General features: G+C 45.3%; 1 protein-coding gene across 4 annotated transcripts in view; it reads left to right on the plus strand.

Annotated features, from left to right (window-relative positions):
* The window catches only part of RASAL3 (RAS protein activator like 3), an 80464-nt gene extending 63958 nt beyond the window's left edge, over positions 1–16506 (plus strand). For all 4 annotated transcript variants that reach the window (XM_087886518.1, XM_034437804.3, XM_034437802.3 and 1 more), the window contains exons 15-19: positions 9178–9484; positions 9972–10094; positions 11106–11305; positions 13154–13229; positions 13759–16506. In XM_087886518.1, coding sequence (XP_087742644.1) covers positions 9178–9484; positions 9972–10094; positions 11106–11305; positions 13154–13229; positions 13759–13881 — 829 coding nt within the window. In that variant the 3' untranslated portion in view covers positions 13882–16506. The remainder of the gene's footprint in view (positions 1–9177; positions 9485–9971; positions 10095–11105; positions 11306–13153; positions 13230–13758) is intronic.
* The last annotated feature ends 1972 nt before the right edge of the window (positions 16507–18478 follow it).

Below are 18478 nucleotides of genomic sequence, written 5' to 3' on the forward strand. Positions count from 1 at the left end.
ACTCTTGCTCATAAAGTGAAACCCTTTAGCAGAGAGGTCATTTAAGCTCTCCAGAAAGTGGGTGGGCATATTTGGGCTACAAATGCCAAGCTAAAGAGACAAATTACAAATTAACCTCTTGAGTGAAGGCTAATCCCATTCTGCCTTTGTTCAGACCTTGCTGCAGGAAATTTTTGCCTATGAATATAACTATCTATCTCTATCTCTTAAGTGCTGACATCTTCGGTGGGCTATTAAGGAACATGGGGGCTGCTTTCTCCCTCTAAGAAAACATGTTTCTCCATTTCTCATTCAGGGAAATATATTCTTCATTTTTAATATTTCTCAAAATATTTCATTCTTCTAGGAGAGTGGTGGGTGCTAACTTTCTACAACTGGTTCCATGTTACTATGTCATGTTATCATGAGAGAAAACTAAAACAAATTGGAAGGAGGATCCACTTATTATCATTGAGCAATCATGTGCCTTGCCCACTCCAAAGCAATGCAAGAAACTCCTGCCCCAAAGGTGCTTTTTCAAGAGGCAACTTGTCAGAGTTTCTTGCAAAAAACAAATGCAGAAGGACACAACAGATAGCCGAATCATTAACTTCTTTATATTCATAATAACACATAAAGTATATTTACAATACCAACAGTGGTTCTTCAGCTCAGATCAGCAGACATGTTTACACACAGAGTACAGCAGAGCAACTAATTTCACTTTAGCTCTGCACAGTCTCAGAAGCTGCAGACTAAGACACATCCTGGCTCTAGTCTGTCTCAGCTCCCAATTGGCTGACTTTGTTACTATGTCCTATTCCAGTTGATGAATATACTCTGACACAACTGGACTTTCTGGAAACCAGGAAAGTCCAGTTGCCTCTTGAAAAAAGCACCTTTGGAACAACCATGACCTGGATGACTGAAGAATCCCCATAGACAAGAGACTGCTGTGCTCCGTGAACTGACAAAGCACCCAGGAGAAGCAATCCTCAGATCCATTTACACCACTTAAAGATACCATCTGGTCTCACTCACTGTTAAGTATTGAATGACAATTCAAACGGACCAATTAGAAGCGAGCAAATAGAGCGGGAGATTTAGAAGCATTTCAGTGGCTGAAGCCATGGACAGCTCCTTTTAAAAGAGGCTGCCGCGGCTAGGCAATCCATTGCTGTACTGGACTGAATAACTCATGTAACTGCAGCGTGTGTCCTGTGTCCTGGTGACGAAGGTGGGATCTCAGAAGGACAACCGGTTACTAAACCTCCACGTGGTAATCAGTGGCCATCGAACTCAACGGCCAAGCAAGATGTCTTCGATCATTCCACCCGAACCATTCAACCCATCTGGAGAAGACTGGAAATCATACATAGAAAGATTCCACATGTTCCTGGAACCAAATGATCTGCTAAGCCTATCGGAACAAAGAAAGAGGGCACTCTTCCTCACACACTCCGGGGCCGCCGTTTTCAAAATGGCAAAAGCCTTAGCCTCACCGGCAGAATGGAGAACAATGACCTGGCCAACACTACAAGGCATCCTGAAAGCGCACTACGCACCCCAAGCCTCACCCCTGGTAAGATGGCATGAATTCTACCAGAGGGACCAGAGGGAAGGAGAATCGATAAGTGAATTTGTAGCAACACTGCACAAAATAGCCACCGCTTGCGAGTTCTCAAATCTGGATGAGGCCATGAGAGACTGTTTGGTTTTGGGGCTGAGGGACCTCACTTTACAAAGCCGATTACTCACAAAGCCCAGAATAACATTTCAAGAGGCTATGGAAGAGGTAACGGTGACCAAGGCATCCCAGAAATCCACAGCCACAATAAAGAAAATGAATAAGGGGCCACAAGGGAAGGAAGAATCATCAATTCACTACGAGGATGTGGAAACCAAATCGGAAGAAGAAGAGGGGGACAAAGTACACCACCTCTGTTTGGAATGGAAGGGAAGACCCCAGGACAAAGGGAAGAAAGAATTCTAGTGTGCAGGATGCGAGGGAAACCACCCAAGGATGGAGTGCAGGTTCCGAGACGCGATCTGCCAGTGGTGCGACCAGAAGAGACACATCGCAAGAGCCTGCAGGGCATCCCAACCAGCATTCCACAGAAACAGGCAAACGAGCCCACCACCACCAAGAACCAGACAATTCCAAACAAACAGGAAGCAACAGTTTGGAAGAAGCTGTAGAAATGAGGACCACGGGTCAGATAGGGGTGGAACCCATCAAACAATTATCATGGGCCATGCGAGCATGGGAAGAACAAAGAAGATGGCGGTGACTGTTTACATCGAGGGGAGACCATGCAAAATGGAAGTGGACTCAGGGTCATGCCTATCCATGGTCTTCCGGACGACCATCAAGCAGATAATCCCCAGCCTCACAACCAGCGCACTCAAGCAGCAAAGATTCACTCTGAAAGACTATCAAGGGAACCGGATTCTGGTATTAGGCATTGGAAAGTTCAATGTAAAATTCAAGGACTTTCAGGGGAAACTGCCCCTCACCATAGTGGGCGGGGACAGACCTAGCCTATTGGATCTGGAGTGGTTCGAACCTTTGGGGCTGGCAATAACTGGAATCAATCAAGTTGAAGACGACGGCTGGGAAGAGGAACTGATGAGGGACTTCGCAGACGTTTTTGACGGCAAATTGGGCAAGTACATGGGGTTCCCAATATAATTTAACCTAGATCCCCAAGTTGCCCCTGTCAGAATTAAACCTAGGAGGGTTCCTTTTGCTCTACGGCCCAAAATAGATGAGCAACTGGATAAACTCGTTGTCCAAGGGGTATTGGAGCCGACAGACCATGCTATGTGGGAGACACTGATAGTAACCCCCACGAAGCCAGATGGGTCAGTGCGCCTCTGTGGGGACTATAAGAGCACCCTGAATATAGCGTTACAACAGAGCGCCTACCCAGTACCCGTTGTGCAACACCTTTTACACTCCCTGGGGCAAGGGAAGATATTTGCGAAGCTCGATCTGACCCAGGCATACCAACAGCTACCTGTAGATGATGCCACAGGTGAAGCGCAAACAATAGTCATGCACAGGGGAGCATTCAAGTGCAAACGTCTGCAGTTTGGGGTAAGCATAGTCCTGGGACTATTCCAAAGTCTTATGGAACGCCTGTTACAGGGAATAGAAGGAGTCGTTCCCTATTTTGAAGATGTGTTGATTTCAGCCATAAATCAGAAACAACTGCAACAGCGTTTAAGGGCAGTGCTGACCAGATTCCAAGAGGTGGGGTTAAAGGTAAAAAGGGACAAGTGCCAGCTAGCCAAAAAACAAGTGGAATTCCTGGGATACCTAATCGATGGTTCAGGAATACACCCCACCCTGGGCAAGCTAAAGGCGATCAGAGAGGCACCAATCCCCACAAATAAAACAGAGCTGCAGGCATTTCTGGGGTTATTGAAGTTTTACAATATTTTCCTGCCACAGAAAGCCACGATTGCTGAGCCACTACACCGGTTACTGGATAAGAGAATGGAATGGATGTGGGGGAAGAAGGAGAAGCATGCGTTTGAACAGATAAAAAGACTATTAACCTTGGACAGCATATTAGTACAGTACAGTGGAACGTTACCATTAAGACTGACATGCGATGCATCCCCATTTGGCATCGGAGCTGTATTAAGCCACTGCATGCCGAACGGCAGAGAAGCCCCCATCGCCTTCTACTCATGAACACTATCCAAACCAGAAAGAAACTACAGCCAATTGGATAAAGAAGCATTGGCCACCGTGGCTGGCATCAAAAGATTCCATGAGTACTTATATGGAAGAAGATTTGAGCTAATAACGGACCACAAGCTGCTCCTAGGAATCATTGCGGGAGACAGACCTACGCTCCCCATCCTATCACCAAGAATGTTGAGGTGGACGGAATTCCTCACAGCCTACGACTACCAACTAAAATACAGACCAGGAAAGACCATCGACCACACTGACGCACTCAGCAGATGCCCATTACCAGATCCAGTGGAAGATCCAGCACCAGCCACAACTACCTTGCTAATAGAAACCATGGAGAACACTCAAATCTTGGCTACAGACATCGCGAGAGCAACAGCAAGACACGGGACTTTGGCGCAGGTTTTGAATTGGGTTTGGAAAGGATGGCCTGAGACGGGCATAGACACTGAATTCCAACCATTCAAAACAAGACAAACGGAACTATCAGGATTGAAGGGGGTGTTTGTTGTGGGGGATAGAGTAATAATTCCGAAATCGTTAAGGAATAACATATTAGATTTGTTAAACGAGAGACACCTGGGGATAATGAAAATGAAGGCAGTGGCAAGAAGCTACGTATGGTGGCCAGGGATGGACAAAGAAATAGAGACATGGGTAATGACTTGCACATCTTGCCAGGAATCTCGCCCAGCACCACACACAGCACCCATACACGACTGGGAGAATCCCGGGGTCCCTTGGTCCTGCATACACATAGATTTTGCAGGGCCATGCCAGGGAAATACATTTCTGATCATCGTTGATGCCTACTCTAAATGGTTAGAGGTAAATTTAATGCCATCAACGACGACAGAAGCAGTCATCCGAGTCCTCCGGAGACTGTTAGCAACACATGGTTTACCCGATCTGGTAGTCTCCGATAACGTGCCCCAGTTCACAGCTAATCAATTCGAAATGTTTCTAGCCAGCCAAGGGATCCGGCACGTACTATCCATGCCAGGAAAACCGTCCACTAATGGATTGGCTGAAAGGATGGTGAGGACGAAAAAAGAAACCTTAGCAAGACTGGGCCCAGGGGACATACAGACGAAAATAGATAAACTACTGAGCATACAGCACATCACACCCAGTGCCAACACACATAGAAGTCCCACTGAACTGTTAATGGGAAGGAAACTAAGGTCTACTTTAGACAGACTACACCCCATTACAGCACAGAGAATTCCACCAGCAAGACTAGACAGTTCCAAGTGGGGGATAAAGTGTACGCAAAGAATTTTAGTGGAAACCCCTTATGGGTCCCAGCAGAAATAATTCAAGTCACAGGCCCTCTATCCTACAGGATAGAGATGGAGGACGGCTGGAGTTGGAAAAGACACATAGATCAGCTCAGTGGCTGATTAGTCAGAAGAGAACACAGATCACAAGAGGGAACCCAGGGGCGAGAAAAGGAAATTCACACAGAAACAGACCAGGCCCTACATTAAACACCACCAATGAACAACAGGGACAACACTCAAACCCGACTAGAGACAATGAACACTTATCTGGGGTCCGGGAGGGAGTTCTCGATAGCAGCGACAGTCCACCATTCCAGCTGGGGGAGGAAGAAATAAACATCCAACAAAACAGGCCCACACCATTGGCGGAGTTCGAGAGAGTTCCGGAAGCACCTCCAGGAAAGACACAGAACTCGACCTCTCGCTCCAAGATTGCTGGAATAACTGAACTGCGCAAGTCAAGCCGTGCCCTGAAAAGACCCACCTACTTGCGCGACTATGTGGCTTGAGAGACTCCAGGATTGGTCAATGCTGATCTAGAGGGGAGGGGTGTTAAGTATTGAATGATAATTCAAATGGACCAATTAGAAGCGAGCAAATAGAGCAGGAGATTTAGAAGCACGTCAGTGGCTGAAGCCGCGGATAGCTCCTTTTAAAAGAGGCTGCCATTGCTGTACTGGAACTGAATAAACTCATGTAACTGTAGTGTGTGTCCTGTGTCCTTACTGCGCCCACTATTCAACACTCATCTCACGAGATATCCTTAGGTAATCATCCAGATTTAAGGAAAGATCACATGCCCCAGAAAGGCAGTAAAAAAATCAGACAGAATGCCAAGCTTGCATCCTGCCTCTCAGCCATTTATTTATTTGTTTGTTTGTTTGTTTGTCATATTTCTATGCCGCCCACTCTCCGAGGACTCTGGGCGGCTTACCCTAAAGACAGTATACTAAATAGCATATTGCCTCCATTGCCTGGACTACTGCAATGCTCTCTACATGGGGCTCCCCTTGAGGAGCACCCGGAGGCTCCAACTGGTGCAGAGTGCGGCTGCGTGGGTGGTTATGGGAGCGACGTGGCGCTCCCATGTTACACCTCTCCTGCGCGAGCTGCACTGGCTCCCGTTGGTCTTCCGGGTGCGCTTCAAGGTCTTGGTTACCACCTTTAGAGTGCTCCATGGCTTAGGACCCGGGTACTTACGGGACCGCCTGCTGCCACCAGTAGCCTCTCACTAGCTAGTACGCTCTCATAGAGAGGGGCTCCTCAGGGTGCCGTCGGCCAAACAGTGTCGACTGGAGGCCCCCAGGGGGAGAGCCTTTTCTGTGGGAGCACCTGCTATCTGGAATGAGCTCCCCCCGGAGATACGGAGGATCCCAGATTTACGCACCTTCCACCGTGCCCTCAAGACCTTTTTATTTCAACAGGCTGGCCTGGCCTAACTTCCCTTTTTAATTGTAAATTTTAAATCTGTTTTAAAACTTTAGGGGTGTTTTAATCTGTTCTGGGCCAAACTATTTAATTGGGTTTTTATATTGTCTTTTAAATTTTGTAGTCTGTATGTTTTATCTTTTTGGCTGTTCACCGCCCTGAGTCCTTCGGGAGTAGGACAGTATATAAATCTAGTAAAATGAAAAAATGAAAAAAAACAATCTATGTTCTTTTTTTACCCACCTCGGAAGGATGGAAGGCTAAGTCAACCTTGAGCTGGTGAGATTTGATCCACTGATCTGCTGAACTAGCAGTCAGCTGAAATAGCTGCAGTACTGCACTCTAACCACTGCGCCACCTTGGCTCATTTCTTCTATGGCTATGCCAACCCTTCTGTAAATAGCTATTCCAGCTGTGTTGGAAGTATACTCAAAAAGCTTAAAACAACCCTTTAACAATCTTTAAGAAAGTCAAGCCCCAGGAATAAAAGTACCACAAAAAACTGGGGGGGGAGGGGGGAACGGGACTCCGGAGAAGCTCAGTCTACAGACAGAAAGTCTGGGTGTAAGGCTTACAATGTAACACGCTTAACCCAGAGGCAGTTTCTGAAAACACTTAAAGCAGCAGGACAATTAAGATAAGGATTAGGCTAGAAATACAGGCATACCAGAATGTTTCCTTCCTGACGCCCTTGCAAGATTAGCCCCATAAAGTGGGAAAAGATTTCTTCCAACAACCAGTTCTCCGAACTGCTCAGAAAATTAACATCCGATTTGGGAGAACCAATGCAAACCAGTAGCAGCTCACCTCTGGCTTGGCCCCCACCCAGGCTAAACCCTCTTGCATTGTACATTCATTTATGTTAGCTTGGAACCACTTATCCCCCTCTAATACTGCCTTTAGGTCCCTGCTATGCCTTCCCCAATCTGAGGCTTCGCTTTATCCAGCGCTCAGTTGATGACTGGTGTTGCAAGCTGGTGGGATGGAATAATCGGTCTGACTATTTCCTGCTTGGAGCTGTTACATTGAGCATCCTAGATAGTGCATCGGCTAATAATTTTTTTCCCCTGGGAGGCAGCAGAAAGTGAAAACGCTTCCATGTTAAGAAAGCCCAGTGCACCACATAAGCCTCCTCCCAAACCACCCATTGCTGCTCAGTGTGAGATAATTTACTGCAGGTTATAGGGCAGTCTGGCTGTTCCTTTGTAAAAGAACCACCCACACTGCCACATCACTAGTGTCCACTGAATAATAAATGGGGCATTAGAATCTGGGTGCTTTCACACTGGTTCAGCAGGAAACAACCATCTGAGTTTTTCAAATGCTGTCTGGCAGCCATTGTCCACTTCAATGGCTGGCTAGGTTGGGTTTCTCCTCCCCTTTTCTCTTTATCAAGTTGGTGATGGGGAGGGTGGTTCCATACACCAATACAGAACTACCCCTTGGTCCCATCTAGCCCTCTCCCCATGGTCTGTTTGTATGTAGCCAATCTGGCACCACCAAGATGTTTTAGGAAACACTGAGGTGTTTTGGCTGGTGAAATTTCACTCTGGATAAATGGTCTTGAAGATGCCAGCACACCAGCATGAACCAGATTCCAAACTGCTCTGCTCTTCCCTGTCAATCTCCTCTCCCAATTTTCCATCATAAAGGTATTCAGCTTTATTGCCCATTTGTTCCCTCCTCCCTTCCCCAATTGATGATAGAATATTAGCAAGGCACCAAGCCAAAGGTGATGAATGTGACAACATCTGTTCCTACCCCATCACGTATGAAGGAGACTGATGGGTTAGCTCTTCCTCCTGCTGGCAGGAAACATGTGGAGAGAGGGCAAACAAAGCTGGGGGAGCCATCATTTCCTTTCCTTAATTGTAAGAAAGTATAAAGATAAGACCACTCTTGGAACCTGATTACTATGGCATAATGGGGCTTTGCTGGCAGGATAATAGATTTTATGCTCTCACATTTTTCTGCCAGCTAAAGGACTAGTGGGTTGCACTTTACTGTGGCCAGCTGCTTGTGTCCTTAATTTGATAGCACACAGAAATTGCCCTAAAAGTTCTCTGGATTAAGAAAGTGGGATGGAGAAGCCATCATGCAGAATGTGAGAAAGTTATGCATCAAAACATTAGGTTCAGGGGTAGATTCTAAAATTTTTTACTACCCGTTCTGTGGGCATGGCTTGATGATCATGTGACAATTCTTTAGGATTTAGCAGAGGTACTGGTCTACCAGGCTTTTAACTGCTTGCAGAACTGTATCGGTCTACTCACTGGTTTTTGGAGACACCGGTCTACCTATTTGTTTTTGGAGGCACCAGTCTACTCATTTGTTTTTGGAGGCACCGGTCTACTCATTCGTTTTTGGAGGCATCGGTCTATCACCACACTGCCTTTTAACACTGATCAGCTGTAAGGTGGCCCTTTGACCCCCCACGGCAAGAGTTTAAACAGTTTTTTTCCTTCTAGCCGATCAGCTGGGACTCGGGAGGCAGCAATAGATTGGGGGTGGGGCCAAATAAAAGGTAAGAATAATGCGGAAGGCAGGGGGCGGCAGGGCCCAGCTCCCGAACAAAGAGACCCGGTTCGGTGACATCATATTGTCACCGCTACCGGCTCAGCTGAACCGGGCCGAACCGGGAGGAACCCACCACTGATTAGGTTGTGTAGATGTGGCCCAAGTTTGGGTCTGAAGACTTAATCTGGAATTGAGATTGTCAGCATTACTCTGAATTACTATGTCTTTTGCACAGCTGACTCCTCATTCTTTGTGTTTCAGACACACTGAGAAACAGAAACTAGGGTTTGTGCCCCCACGGGATCTGGACAAGTATAGTCCTCTGATCAAGAGCCAGTCCATGACCAGCATCCAAAAGAACAGAGGCAAGGAAGATGCCCTGACTCCTTTACATCAAACCAAAACCAGGAGCAAAGTGCAGCGTACTCAGAGTGTCCCAACCCAGACCAAGGCATCTCGGCGTATCCACAAGCAAAGTAGCATAGAGCGAGTGGTTGACAGTCAGGACAGCAACCCTCAGCCTTATGACTCCTCTCTATGCAATGGTGGCAGCCACAAGGCATCCCAGGTAAGCAGAGTTTTAGAGTGGTTTGCTCAACTACTAATGTACTTTTTGGAATATAAGATGCACTCCCCCCCTAAAAGTGGGTGAAAATGTTGGTGTGTCTTATATACCGAATGCAGCCATTTTTGGCCTCCCGAAGCCCTGCCCTGCATGTCCTGTTTTTGCCCAAAACAAGCCCATTTTTCGCAAAAACGGGATGCGCAGAGGGTTTGGAAGGCCTGCAGAATGCGGGGAAGGCAAAAACCGGACGCGCGGAGGCCACAAACTATTTTTTTTCTTGTTTTCCTCTTTAAAATCTTGGTGCATCTTATACTCTGGTGCGTCTTATAGTCCAAAAAATATGGTATATTTCCTCCTCGTTTTCCAGCGTGGAGGCTCCATTTAAAGGACATTTTGTATTGCAAGTGGATTAAAGTATTTCCATGTCTCTGTAATTTTTCTCTTATTCTTGTTCTCTTCAAACTCACCAAATAATGTTCTTCTACTTTAGGAATGCTCAAAGCTCCACCCATCTGTATCGCTGCCCCAGAAACCATCGGTCCCTTGGTTACGACATTCAGAGGATGCATCAGCAATGCAAAATTGCCTATACTCCATGCAACCCCTGGAACAGGTATAGGAGGATTAGTTTTCTGTTCATCTATTCCTAATTAAAGAGCCACCCCAAAAAATGATGGAAAAAAATGTGTGTCGTTGAAAGTTGCATACATGCATCTAGCAAAAGTAACTTTTTAAAAAGTGATGATATCATTCCAGAAATATAATGAATGACTATTATTTGTTTGTTTGTTTGTTTGTTTGTTTTATTTATGCAGTTGATATAGCCACCCATCTCACCTATAATTACTCTGGGTGACTTATCTTAATTGGGGATGCTTGGTCAATGAGCCTTAGATTTGATAGGTCAATAGCCATATGTTAGAAAAGAAATTGGCGAAATGGAAATCTGTTGCATGTTAATTTCCTGAAAGAGACTGCATCAGAAACTGAACTATGCTTTCATAGGAGAGTAATTGAGACCTCTGTGCAATGGGCAGTTGACATGTTGCACTGGCCAATACCAAAAACAACCTCAGACACACTTCTCCTGCTTTGGGGATCACACTTTTAGCTGTTTACATTTCCCAGTCCTTTCCCTGTAGTTTTGTAATGGAGGAAGAAGTGAAACACATATTTTTCTGTTGTTAGGAATCATAGCATAACAAACTTATGTTCAAAGCATAGCTAGAGAGAGCCATTCTAATTTACTAGGAAAATTTCACACAAAAGCAATGTCTAGAATGTAACCCTGCAAATCTTTCCCCTAATTGGAGGAAGATGAGTCTAAGAAAGAAAATCCTCAAAGCTGCAATTTTATACTGGGTCAGCACAGTCTAAATATGTAGCTCCAGCAAAGGGTATTACTGAAATTATCTTGTCAACTGAATCCAGAACTTTCTTAAGATTTCTTAAGACATAATTGGAGTCTTCCCCAATTATGATGAGAAGAGACTAAAACATCCCCATCTAACTTTTCTCTGTTCCTGCATAGCTTTCCCTCATTCTCTTAATCTTGAGCCCTTGGTGGTCTTGAGCCCAGGGGTGCTCTAAGCTTCATTACTGCCCCCTCTGCCCCCCTCCCTAGTATGCAAGACAGATGGAAGTGCTGCAAATGAAGCTGAGTTCAGCCAGAGACAAGCAGCAGCTCCTGGAGGAGCAGGTGAAGTCACTGTCTGGCCAGAATCAAGCACTGCTGCAGGAGCAAGCCAGATTTCAAGAACAAGAAGCAATTCTTAGCAAGAGGCTAGAGGAAACGGAACTTTGCCTGGTACAGCTCAGCAGCAGGTAAGAGAAGCCAGCAACAGGAGGCAGAGGCACAATGTCAAATGGGGGGTGGGGGAGGGGGAGGGGAAGGGACTGCTAGCCCTGATAGGAATTTTCATTCCATTCAATGTCTAAGTTCCAGTTTATTAGACAATGCAAATCCCATGGCAGGGGATAAGGAAGAGAACAGTCCAAGTTTCCTGTTCTGGGAATCCTGCAGGGCATAGTTGGGACCCAATCCATTTACACTGTTCAAAGAAATATCCAAGAGGAGGGATTGTAGGAAGTTAGCACCCACCCCTTTCACTTTCACTTGGCATTCGCTCGGCTTCCGTTCCTTTTAAACACAAAGTTCCACGTTTGGCAAAAACCTCCCCTTGCTTTCTCTATCCTACCGGTCACGGCTCGGTGGAGCTAGCGGTAGGCAGAAGTGCGGCTAGAGGTCACTCAAAGAGGTGGAATCGGACTGTTGTCTGGATGGAATCCCACACACACACTTCCTCCTTCCCTAACAGAAGGTCCTCTGCTCTGGCAAAACCCCCATGCTCTCCAGACTGTTGGTCTTTCTGCGGTTAGGAAATGCACAAAGGAAGCAAGATCCAGCTGTGATTGGGGGAAGGGCCCTCTCACACATGCAGGCATACACACATTTCCCATGCTTTTCCATGCTTTAAAATTAAAATTTAGAGGTACTCACCTCTAACCGGCTTCTTAGAAAACTGTTGAGCTCAATACTCAAAACCCCTTTAAAACCTGGTTCCAAATGGCCAAGGTCCAGGAAAACTTACCCACAGACTCAATAGGTCTGCTGCTAGCAAGGGAGGCTTACCTGGGCCAGGTCCATTGGTTAGGTTAGCTTGGAGTCCCATCTGTGGGGGCCAAATTATTCAAAGAAATATCCTTCTGGGTTCAGCTCCAAGTGGGGAAAAAGACACTGGAAACATGGAGACTGCTTGGAAAGATGGTTTAATGGTGGACAGGATCACATGGTTTGAGTTCCCGGACAGAAAAGGGTAGAGATGCTGTGAGTCCCCAGGGTTTTATGCCCTCTCTGGCTTTGAACTTCCTGGGGCCCCGAAAGAGTATCCTGATTGGTTGTCAGACTCCCAGGAGGTGGGGGTCTTAGCTAGCCTTGCTGGCTGATGTAATCTTCCCAGGTGCCATGTGGTGAGTTTCTGTTGCTAGATGGGTCCTATTGTGTTGCAGATGATGGTCCATTGACAAAGGGTGGTGGGGCAGGAAGGTGGGAGCTGCTTTGTCTTTAAAACATGTTTCTCCATTTCTCAACCAGGGAAATATAATATTCTGCCTTTTTAATATTTCCTAAAATATTTCATTCTTCTAGGAAAGGGGTGGGTGCTAACTTCCTACAACACCAAGGAGCCTAGCAGGAAGTAAAAAAGCTCTTGGGGCTGATAGTGAAGTAAGCATCCATGGCCTGATCTTTCCCATGGCAAGACCAGCAGGTCTGAGCTACAATCAGTAGCTGAAGTCTTACGCTGGGCTGAAAAACAAACAAACATGGCAGTACAATCCTTGTAGTGGAAAACACAGTTTCATGAAGTATCTCATTGGCTATGCCACTGAGAATAATTCTCATATAGACTGAACATCTGGAAGGTTTCAGTTTGTAGAAAAGGAATCATTTACACAGAAAGTGAAAAGGCTAATGTGAACTTCTCTTTGTTATTCTAACTTTGATTTGCTATCAGTTTGCCTTTTTTAATTCTGTCTTTTATCATCCCTCAAACTGTTGCCAGGGGAATCTTGAGGGTCAGTGACTAACTAGCAGGGAATGTGGAGAAGGGTTGGAACCACAACCCATCTGAGGTGATATCTGAAGGAGACTTGACTGCTATGTTTCTCTAGGGTGTCCTGCATAGAGGCCAGCTGGAAAAAGGATCATGAAAAGCTGCAAGTGAGTGAGGAGAAGGCCAAACAGCTGGTAAGAGCCCTCCAGAGGCAATGTGTAGTAAATGGGATCTAACCTATGCAAAGACTTGTTGTTGTATAAAGTGTTGTATAAATAACAGAAAGACGGTTCTGAATTATGAACAATAGGCTGAAAAACCAGCACAGAGCTAGCTAACATCCCACCTAGGTGGCAGTGTTGTGGAAGCGGAGATGCCAAAAAAAGAGAAGATGGCAGTTAGGGCAAACAATGCAAACCCCACCCCTTTTGTACGTGCATTGACACTGAATGCAGATACAAAAGGAGTGGGGTTTGCACTGTGGCATCCACCATGTTGCTTCATTTGAACCTCCGCTGACAGATGTCATTATGCAATCCAGGGAGAATTTCAATAGGACAAACTCAAGCTTCTGTGCCTGAGTTTGTACTTGACTTCTTCATATCATGCACTACTAAGCCTCTTATGCTCACAGAGGTGGCAACCCTATTTCCTGGAGAATAATTTGCTGTAGATTAAGAATTGGTGTGGCATGACTGACTCTCTCCAGCATGTGTCTTGTAGGATCTGCAGTTCTCCAGAATGGAAAAGGACCATGACCAGCTTTTCCATGCTGTTAGCCAGATGCTGGGGTATCAAGATAACCAACCACATTATGGCAACAACTCTCAAGGCTTGTGTGGATAAGAAGATTGAGAATGGGAAAGCCATATTTCCCACACAGCTCTAGTATGGAATCCAGAGAAGTCAAGAGGATGGAAAAATGTGCCTTCCACTAACAAGGACAGCATCATATTAAGAGTTCTCAAAGGTATTCAGCCATTGCTTCAGTTTCCAATCCATCCCTTCCTGAATTCACACACATTCCATCCTCCGGCTTAAAGATACCCCATTTACCATTTTCTGGGTACATATCCTCACTGCAGAGCTGCCTTGGCTTGAAAATGTTTTCCCTGAGAAAATGGAAGAATATCTCAGTTCCAGATCATTCCAACCTATGGGCAAAGAGTCTCCTGAGCTTGAAAATACGTGGCTCTTCCAGTTGGCTATATCTCCATAGTTGTTGGTACTATGGCTGCCAAAAAGGCCAGACACTTTATTCTGCACTTCTTTTCTGTGCTTGTGGCTTGGTCAGGGAAATAGTTTTCTCTTACCCCTAATAGACAAATGAGGGCCTTCAGTGAGTTGATAATTCTGTTGCTAAGCAGGAGGTTTTCTTTAATGTAACTTTGCTCTTTCCTTTCTTTCCCCCCTTCCTTCTCCCCCAACATGCTCTTTTGTGACAGTGAATACTCCAATCCCAAAGTGTGAGTGATTTACAGTTGAGAGTGAGGTGGAGCAGTAGGACTTTCCCTTCTGTACTGTCAGATGGTTTCAGGCGCTGAGGGGAACTCAACAGATTAACAGAGTTTGAAGGGACCTTGTAAGTCATCTAGTCCAACCCCCTGCCCAAGCAGGAGAGTCTACACCATTTCTGACAAATGGCAGTCCAGTCTCTTCTTGAAAGTCTCAAGTGATGAAGCTCCCACAACTTCCGAAGGCAACTTCTGTTCTATTGGTTGATTGCTCTTACTGTCAGAAAACTTTTCCTTATTTCCAGGTTGAATCTCTCCTTGGTCAGTTTCCATCCATTAATCCTTGTCTGGCCTTCAGGTGCTTTGGAAAACAGGTTGACCCCCTCCTCTCTGTGGCAGCCCCTCAAATATTGGAACACTGCTATCATGTCTCCCCTGGTCCTTCTCTTCATTAGACTATCCATGCCGAGTACTTGCAACCATTCATCGTATATTTTAGCCTCCAGTCCTCTAATCAGCTTGGTTGCTCTTCTCTGAACTCTTTCTAGTGCATGGGGGTGGGGCGCGTGCACAGGGGCACATGTGCGGGGGTCATGTAATGAACGCATGCACAGGGGGCACACATTGCATTATGGGTGACGGCACGTGCGTGCGCTGTTGCGCGTGCACGTGCACACTTTTGGCACATGACAACAAAAAGGTTAGCCATCACTGATATAGACTTATGTTCTTTTCCATGCTACTTCCCTCTCAACTGCTTGGAACTAAAGAAAGAGATGCAATCCCGCTACACCACTTCTTTTGCTATGCAGGGTGCTGCAAGAGAAGGCAAGTGTGTGCTGTAAAGGATGCACTTTCCATTGTTGTGCTCTGTATCAAGCAGGGGTGATAAAAGAGACACACTACGAGGGTAAGAACAGAAAACCTGTAGTAGCCTGTGCAATTTTTCCTGACTTCAGCAATAATTGGATGAAGAGATACCTTCCCTGGGTCTTGTCAAGTTCACCATCTTTTACCAAGCCCCACTCCTCACATGCTTTTCTCTTGCATGGATAGTTGGACAAAATATATTACCAGCTTGCAGTCTAGAGCTCTGTTCTGCTGTTAATGGGTTCCCCCTCTCCAAATATTCCAAAAAACTGTCTGAAAAGCAACACTACCAGCCTCCATCCCGAGGTTTGGTGAAAGGCAGACTCTGGTGCAGTGGCTCTTCTATCAACATACATTCCTCCAGTGGGGAGGAAGCACATCAAGTGTGGCTGTGCAGAGGAGCCCTGAGGTTGCATCCCTGTTTCTGTTGCCTAAGGGCATATATAGCCCGCAGTACAAAGGTCAGTCTTGCAAATTTTGGGCAATAATTGCTTCTATGCCCAGAAAAATCTCAAGCAAACATGAGAGTGTCCTGTGGGCTATTTGTTTCTTGCTTTACCTATAAAAGCTGCCAAGAGCTGCTTTCTTCCACCAGAACATTTTGATAATTTCTTTACTCTGCCTTTGAAGCCCATCTGAGCCAGGTGATGTGAGGGGTGGGGCTTAATGAAATGTCATTAACCCAGTACCTGCCGTTATAGTCTGCCACCATCCTGCTGCACCATGCCCTGAAGAAAAAGGGTCTTCATCCCTGTCCCAAGGAGGCTGCTGACTTGGCTGATGCACATGGCCAGCTGGCCCCAGAGCAAGTATAACCATTTCTGAGAGCAAAAATGCAGTGTTGTCTTCCATCTGCTCACTTCCCTCTAGGAAGGCCACCTCCACCTGTTCTTTTTCTGCTATGTGGTCACAAAGTAGCCTTTTCTCACTTGTGCTAGTTCAAGAGATGCTACCTGCTGTGCTCCATTTCATTCTTGTCAAAGCCTCCTGCCCATTTAACTCCCAGGCACAGAGCAAGAACACCTCGTCCCCTGGTCACTGTCCTCCATGACAGTGCTGTCATAACTGTGTCATTGGTATGGAGAAAAATTTGGTTCTTTTTTTTTTTTTTACATTGATGAAAAAATAAAATGCCTGCTTTTTTGTTTATTTGTTTTTAATCAGCTGAAATTGACCGTCTTTCTGCCCTTTCCCCTCCAAGCCCAACAGCTTTTTCTTTTCCTTAAAATTTTTCCCAGATTTGATTTCTCCAGTCAGGCTGTGGGAAATGTGTCCCCACCCTAATATCAGATGGCCATGACCAAAATGGAGGAAGGTATCTGAAATCCCCAGAAAGGGATTTCCTAAGCCACCTTTGGTTCCAGCTGGCTTACACGTGGGAAACAAGCAGCTCAAGGATACAGTGCAGAAAAGCCCTGAGTTTGTCTACTGTACAAACGGTATAGGCATAGAACATTATGAAAAAATTGACTTGGTTCTTATAGCTTCAGAGAGATGGGACAGAAAGTTTACAGCAAAATATGAACTGAAATAGGATTCAACTTGTTATTGAACCATAATCCTTTTGTTACATTTTATTTTATTTATTTATTAATTTTATCCCATCTTTATTATTTTTAGAAATAACTCAAGGCAGTAAACATACTTAATACACCTTTTTTATTTTCCTTCTATTTTCCCCACAACAACCATTGTGTGAGGTGAAGGAGTTTGGTTGGGAAAGTGACTGGCCAAAAGGTACCCAGCTAATTCTTCATGGCTAAAGTGGGACTAGAACTCACACTTTCCTAGTTTCTAGCCTGGTGCCTTAACCACTAAACCCAACTAGCTCTCAGCTGAGTCTTTGTTCTGCTGTGCTGAGCTGCAATTGGAACTAAAATTATAAATGGTTTCACAAAATATTCAAAATTGCACAATGTTCCCTGTTATAATAGAATTGTTCATCCATGTGGGGAGAGAAGATCACATGGTACATTAGAGTTTCATCTTCAAACAAGGCACTGCTTATCCAAGCCCCTACCCCCCTGGCTTTTCATTAAATGCTGGGAGTGCTCTTTTTTTTATAGCTATGTCATTGCATTTTTTAAAAAAGTTAAAGTTTCAATTTTAAAAACTTTAAAAAGCTTTAAAAATAAGGAAAGAAAGGATGGGGGAAAAAGTGACTTAATATTATTAGCATATGGTGTTGTTACAGTAGCTAGGAGACCACAATGTAATTGCAGAGTAGCAGTTTGGCTTACCAGTCCTATTACAGCACACGCTTGTGCACTACCCAAGGTAGGCCACAGGATGGCGAATTTGTGACAGGAAAAAGATAAGTGCCCTTTCTGCAGCATCACCCACGTCTCCCTTTCTGAAGCTACCTCACCAACAGACATTGCAACCAGAAAGATACAGAGCCATCAGGAATCTGACTGCTTGCACAAAGCACCAGCTCATCTCCCCACAAAAATGGTACCTATCTATTTACTTGCATAGAATATGCTTTTGAACTGTTAGGTGGACAGAAGCTGAGGCGAGTGATAGGTCATCCTGCCACACAGAACTCGAACTTGAATCAGAGACCATCTTCAGTGTCATTAAGCCACTGACCACCACGCCTCTCAAAGCAGCTTAAAAGGTCCCTTCCGCCTTCAATCAAGATGGGGAAAGTTTTATCTACCGGTACATTCACTTTTTTTTTTTTTAAATAGACTCCCAAGAAATAGGCATTTGGCATTTGGATGGTATTTGGAAATTAAGTCTGGCCAGGAAAAGAAGGAGGCGAACCTGCTCCTTTGGCTGAGCTATCTCTGAGTCACCCTTCCCCAGTGGTAGCTCTAGTGTTCCCACCTTTTACTCTACTAGCCAACCTGTAGGCATCACACTTGAAGGGGCTACAGTGGCATTGTTCAGGAGACCTCTTCAGAACTGAATCATCCTGCCAGAGATGATTCCTCACTCAGTTCTCTTTCAAAAAATTAAAAGCCAAGCCTTTATCAAATTTCTAACTTTTCCAGATTTTCTATGCAGGGAATAATGGACATAGCTCTGGGCAAGGTGTTTTAATAGATATTTCTCTAGCTGGTCATCAGAAGAATAATATCTCTTTCTTTCCCACAGCAGTTTAAAATTAGGCA

This window comes from Pantherophis guttatus, chromosome 2, assembly GCF_059756535.1.
Source record: "Pantherophis guttatus breed Tessera chromosome 2, ASM5975653v1, whole genome shotgun sequence".
In the NCBI taxonomy this organism is placed as follows: Eukaryota; Metazoa; Chordata; class Lepidosauria; order Squamata; family Colubridae; genus Pantherophis; species Pantherophis guttatus.